The 5571-nt window shown below is 40.5% G+C and overlaps 1 protein-coding gene across 1 annotated transcript; it reads right to left on the bottom strand.

Moving 5' to 3' along the window:
- Window positions 1-871: 871 nt before the first annotated feature.
- Window positions 872-5028, bottom strand: LOC116893510 (actin, alpha skeletal muscle-like). Its single transcript, XM_032895245.1, is given in 3 exon segments — window positions 872-1119; window positions 1122-1313; window positions 4902-5028. Coding segments are annotated over 3 exon segments (567 nt in total).
- Window positions 5029-5571: the final 543 nt, after the last annotated feature.

Raw genomic sequence — 5571 nt, 5'->3', positions numbered from 1 at the left:
TCTTCTATTAACAACACAAGACACTCTTTTTCTACATAGAAAGATCCAGGGAATCCCAGGGGGGAGACAGGAGTTATTGGTAAACTCTACCAAAAAAATCAAGCAGGGTCTCCAATAAGTACTCTCCACATTCAGAGAAAATTTGTCTCAATTGCCCAACCTCTAGATATCGGAAAAGTAGGGGAGGTAATCAAACACTCCTCTGAGGTCCTTACCTCTTTGACATCCCCCCTCATAAATGGCACCAACTTGTTATTTCTTAAAGAATTGAGTCCAGAAAACCTTATATAAATTAAAATTAAAATACATTTACAGGTGTCAATGCAAACGTTCCCAACACAAGGCAAGTAACAACCCATGGTGGTCAAGAGAGAAAAAAAAAAAACAGAATGGAAAGTGGGTCCTAAGGCTCTCATTTTCCTATCCTGTTAGATTGGCAAGAAGGAAGTGGTAACTGGTTCAGGAACCCTTGCCAACCTCAGGAAATCCTGGAAGCCTGCTGTTGGTTAATACCCTGCACAGATCACTACATGGTGCTCACAGAGATCCACCAGGCTGGGGACTTCTCTTCCACAGTGTGCTCTCCCCAGCCACCAAGTGACTTAGCCACCTGAACTAAATGGACTGAATCAAGATATGCACAGGGTATTAAACATATACCAAGGGAACAGTTAACCTGAATACAAGGTCAAGAATCAGCAACAAGTTCTACGATCCAGTGCTGATATCAGATACAAGCTTCAAGGACAAATTTCTTTTCAAAGGCTTGTTCCCGTTTCATGAATCTAGCATGAGGTGTGTACATTGCCAGGGCAAATCAAAACTTCAGAATCAGCTCATGCAGCAGATGCCTGGCACCTGCTCAGTCCACCTAGAAGCATTTGCCGTGGACAATGGAGGGACATGACTCGTCACAGTCCTGCTTGCTGATCCACGTCTGCCGGAAGGTGGAGAGTGAGGTCAGGATGGAGATGCCAATCCAAACTGAGTACTTGTGCTCAGTGGGAGCAATGATCTTAATCTTCATTGTGCTGGGAGCCAGGGCTGTGATCTCCTTCTGCATCCTGTCAGCAATGCCCGTATACATGGTAGTACCACCAGACAGCACTGCGTTGGCATCAGGTCTTTGCGGATGTCCACATCACACTTCATGATGGAGATGAAGGTGGTCTCATGGATGCCACAGGACTCCATGCCTAGGAAGAAAGGCTGGAAGAGAGCCTCTGGACACCGGAACCACTCATTGTCGATGATGATCACCTGCCATGGCAACAGCGACCAGGCAGTATCACTGCTGGAGGCGAAAGCAGTTCCTGATACCAAGAGTGGTGAGATGCAAGACAACTTAGTTATGACAGGATATAAAAGATGAAATCTACACTATCCTGTGTTGATGAGTTATCATGATATTATTGCCTTGAATAGCTGCCTAATAAATAATTACTTTTTGTGGACTATTTTGAAAGTTTTAAAAAGGTTATCAGTCAGACAGTGTCGCATGGCAAATAAATCGTTATTCGAGATTTTCAGAATAATTGTTTAAACATAGAGCATATGACACATCAGAAAATACAAATGAGATGATATAGTATTTAAACACTTACATCCATATTTACAAGGAACCGCAGATTTGAGATAAATTCTCCTAAACTGTGCACTAGGAAACTGTTAGTGTGAAGGGGAATTTACATGTGTGCCCACACAGCCACGAAAGAAAAGCCCCAGAATAAACGCTGGGGTGGTAGGCAGAGTATCAAGGGCTTTGTTTTCTCTTTCTTCCTGTATTTTAAGAATATTCCACGCACTGTAGTATTCATTTTTATTATACATGCCATTTTGGAGGCGAGTGGGACAACACAGAGAAATTGGCAACCAATGGGGTAAAAACAATTATTTCTACAAAGTAATTTTGTGACATCCTGTGAAATTGATAAATATTAAACATTTGACCAGTGCCTTTCCTACTGTAGAATTAATTATAGCATGTGAAAAGAAGGATTATTATATGTCTCCAACTGAAAGTAACACTTAGAGAAATCCCAATTAGTGCATACATCCTTGGAAATAATTCACAAATTTTAATCAAAACTTTTAACACGTGCATCGTTACTTCCCTACTTGCTGATTTACAGACATTTATCCAGAGCAAAAAAATAGGCCATATGCATCATGATTCTGGATATAAAGATGCTTACAGTAGGAAAAACATAAATAACAAATTATATTTCTATAATATTTTCAAAGTAGGTTTATATTAATTTTTAAAAATCAACCTCTCTTTGCTGATTGAAAACTATTATGTTTGCTTATGTTGAGTGATCTTTTAATGCAATACAATTTTGAGATCATTAAGAGGTGAAGAAGATTCCATTTAATTGGAATTTTCCATAAATTTATATTTTTGTTTAAAAAATAAGCTTGTAGTGCCTTTCTCCCCTGCTCATCTTTTAAAATGGGTGTACAACTAACTATAGGCACGGAACCCAACACGAAGTGGTTGGTTACATCCTAACGTCTGCTTCTCTGGAGGAAGCACATGGGTGGTGTGGCAAATGTGACTGAAATCCCAGGGTGAACCTAGTCCTCTTTTCCTGCTAAATAGACACTGAACCATCCTTCTGAGTTTGTCTCTCTCCCTACAGATTAGTGCAGCTCTCAGATCTCCTCAGAGAAGCTTCCTTGTGCAGTGGACAGTGGTGAACACAGAAATCCAAAACTGGTTCAAGTATAAAGACCACGTGTCAGTCTCTGGGCTCAGCAACAAACGGAAGCTCTATCGCACGCCCCTTCCCCAAGTTTCAGGACCATCATGGAAGAGAGGTTGAAAAGATGGTAAGAGCAGAGGTCAGAGGTCAGGATGACTGGAACAAAACACCATCTTCTGGAACATGACAGGACCTCCGCAGTCAACAACTCACATGTGCTTACATGCACATGATGAAGCCAGTAAACGCAAAGGACAGAGACCCTCATGAGCCCCTAACCCTGACTGTAGTACAATGGACATTTGATGGCTTCTGGGAAGAAGAGTTAGTTTTCTTTGTGAGCATGGCCACTTGATAGGTTGACCACACTGCCATGGGTGGCCCAATGCCCAGAAGTGAATGGATAGCACAAATTGGAGTAGATAAATTGTTAAATTCAAGAAACAAAGAGAATACAAATTAAGAACATTGTTTAGAGGGTGGTGGTGGATCTTGAAAGATCAGGGCTGCAGCTAGGGTTGAATATGATCAAAACGCAGTTGTATGAATTTCTGAAGGAGTTAATTAAAATATTTCTATTACCATAAAAATGAATATAGAAACCAATATTCACCAGTTACAGAAGCCTCAATTCTTTCCCTAGATACTAACTTGCCTTTCATGGCTGACTCTCCAGACAGTGACTTTATAATATAATGTAATCAAACCAACTCAGTGTTTCTGTCTCAGAATTTTGACTGTCTCAACACTGCAGATATAGTATTACATTGCATCTGATCAATGGGAAATGTTCAAGGCATTTATATTTTCAATCATGTGTGTAATAAACAGAAGCAGGTAAGAATGTTAACTGAGATCTCGGCATCTAAAGTTAACAAGCTGTGATGGACCCTTGCCTCAGAGGAAAGGGGCAGTCAGAGGGTGTACAGCATTTAACACATCAGCGCCATGTCAACCTTTGTCTTTGCCAAATATAGCTAATCATCCCTGAAGGGCTGCAACTCAGTGTCTCCCCTTCCAGGAACATTGTAGACCCTAGGAGGTACAGTTATAGGAAGGAAGACTGGCGTCTTCAGTAGATCCTGAATAATAATACATTGATGCCAAACTGCATTCTAAAGTAAAATCTAGTCTAGTAAAAATAGCCTACAAAATGAAAGCTTTTATTTATCACAAGTTTCTATATTTGTGTGTATACATCATTATGCATACACACACATACATATGCACTAAAGATTATATGACTTGTGATTTTCATGTAAGAGTGGCTATGACTTCCTGGGAACACTATCTCTGGGTCACATGACTGTGTTCCACTGAAGCTAGGGACAGAAGTTACTCTGTGCACTGTTCTCTAGTGAAACCTCATCGTGCATTAGTTAGAAAGCAAAGGTGTTTACTTAAGACATTTGAGAAGTCTGTTTACATCTTCCTTCAGTTTGGACAAATACCATGGTAAAATATTTAAACAGACTCTGTGCCAACACTATGTTATTGTTTATCCTAATATGAATGAGTCCTCTAGTCCCTTAAGAGGTTTCTAATGACATCTCCTTCACAGATGGCCCACATCTCTCTCCACCCATGTAGCAACAATCAACCACAAAGCACCATGTGGCACTGGTATGAAGTCAGAATCATACCCTAGCCTCAGTACAGCCTTGATCATACAGCCATTGCTACTGTGTGAAATCTCTTCCTCTAGCCTCTCACTGATATAGTGTTTGTGTTCTGAGTTATTGCTGCAGAATCATATAGAGAACATGGAATGTGCAAATATATACTCTCTTAGCCTTTGAGGTGAGGTCATCTTGTTGGCTCACTCTGCCTGTGAAGAAGTCTCTGTAACTAGGGCTCCTTCACTGAAGCTTCAGTCTGGCATCAGATGTCTGACTACAGTCGTGTGAGGTGATGTGTTGCTTGTGTTTTGAGATGAAACAGTTTGTTGCCACAGCAAACCAAATGCATTTTCAACTGTTCTCAAATCCTCCAGTTGACAACAGAAGACTGTATCTTCATAGTGGAGATTGGGAGGAATCAACATCTTAGGTCATTTTACCCAATCTACTTTGATCCTTCCAGTGTTCCTATTGTCCTTAGAAAATAAGCCTAGTCTCTAGCCCAGGCTCGTTATTTTCTGTGTTATGGCTCCTGTGGACATGATTAGCCTTTCCACAGCTCTTTCCTGCTACTTGCCTGTCTTGTAGGCCTCTTGTCTCTCCAAGGTCTGCTTTTCTTTTTCTGTGTTCTCTTCCCACACTGCCTTCTTGACTGAACATGGCTGTTGGTTCTCACCCCTCACTCCCAGAGTGATGTCTGTCATACTGAGCAACACACTTGATCTCAGTCCTTACTCTTACCATGCTCATACATATAAGTATATGATGTATATGTATAACTACACTCGCATATATATATATACATATACATATATGGACATATATGTATATGTATGTATATATGGATATATGTATTATATGTGTATATGTATGTATATATATGGATATATGTATTATATGTGTATGTGTGTGTGTCTATGTGTAATTTGCAGGGCTGTAACTCCCCTTTATACTTCATTCCTGTTTATTACTTTCTGTAACTGACTTCTGTCTATTGCCACCTCAAGCAGGATCCCAAAACTCAAGCCTTTCTTTGGCTCTGCTCAGCATTACAGCCACAGTAAAAGGATCCAGAATAGTGTGGGTAGCTGAAAGTATACTCCGTAAGATCAGCAGAAATAAATATGGGCAGCAGGTATTCTGCTAATTCTCTGAGAGGGAAGGCTCTCCTGGAAGACTCAAACCAAAGAAAACGGCTAAAATACTCCTGCCAGCCAACCACCCCCATGTTTACTAACTTAGGCTGT

This window comes from Rattus rattus, chromosome 2 (genome assembly GCF_011064425.1).
Source record: "Rattus rattus isolate New Zealand chromosome 2, Rrattus_CSIRO_v1, whole genome shotgun sequence".
Lineage (NCBI taxonomy): Eukaryota > Metazoa > Chordata > Mammalia > Rodentia > Muridae > Rattus > Rattus rattus.
This window is presented reverse-complemented; position numbering and strand designations above follow the sequence as displayed.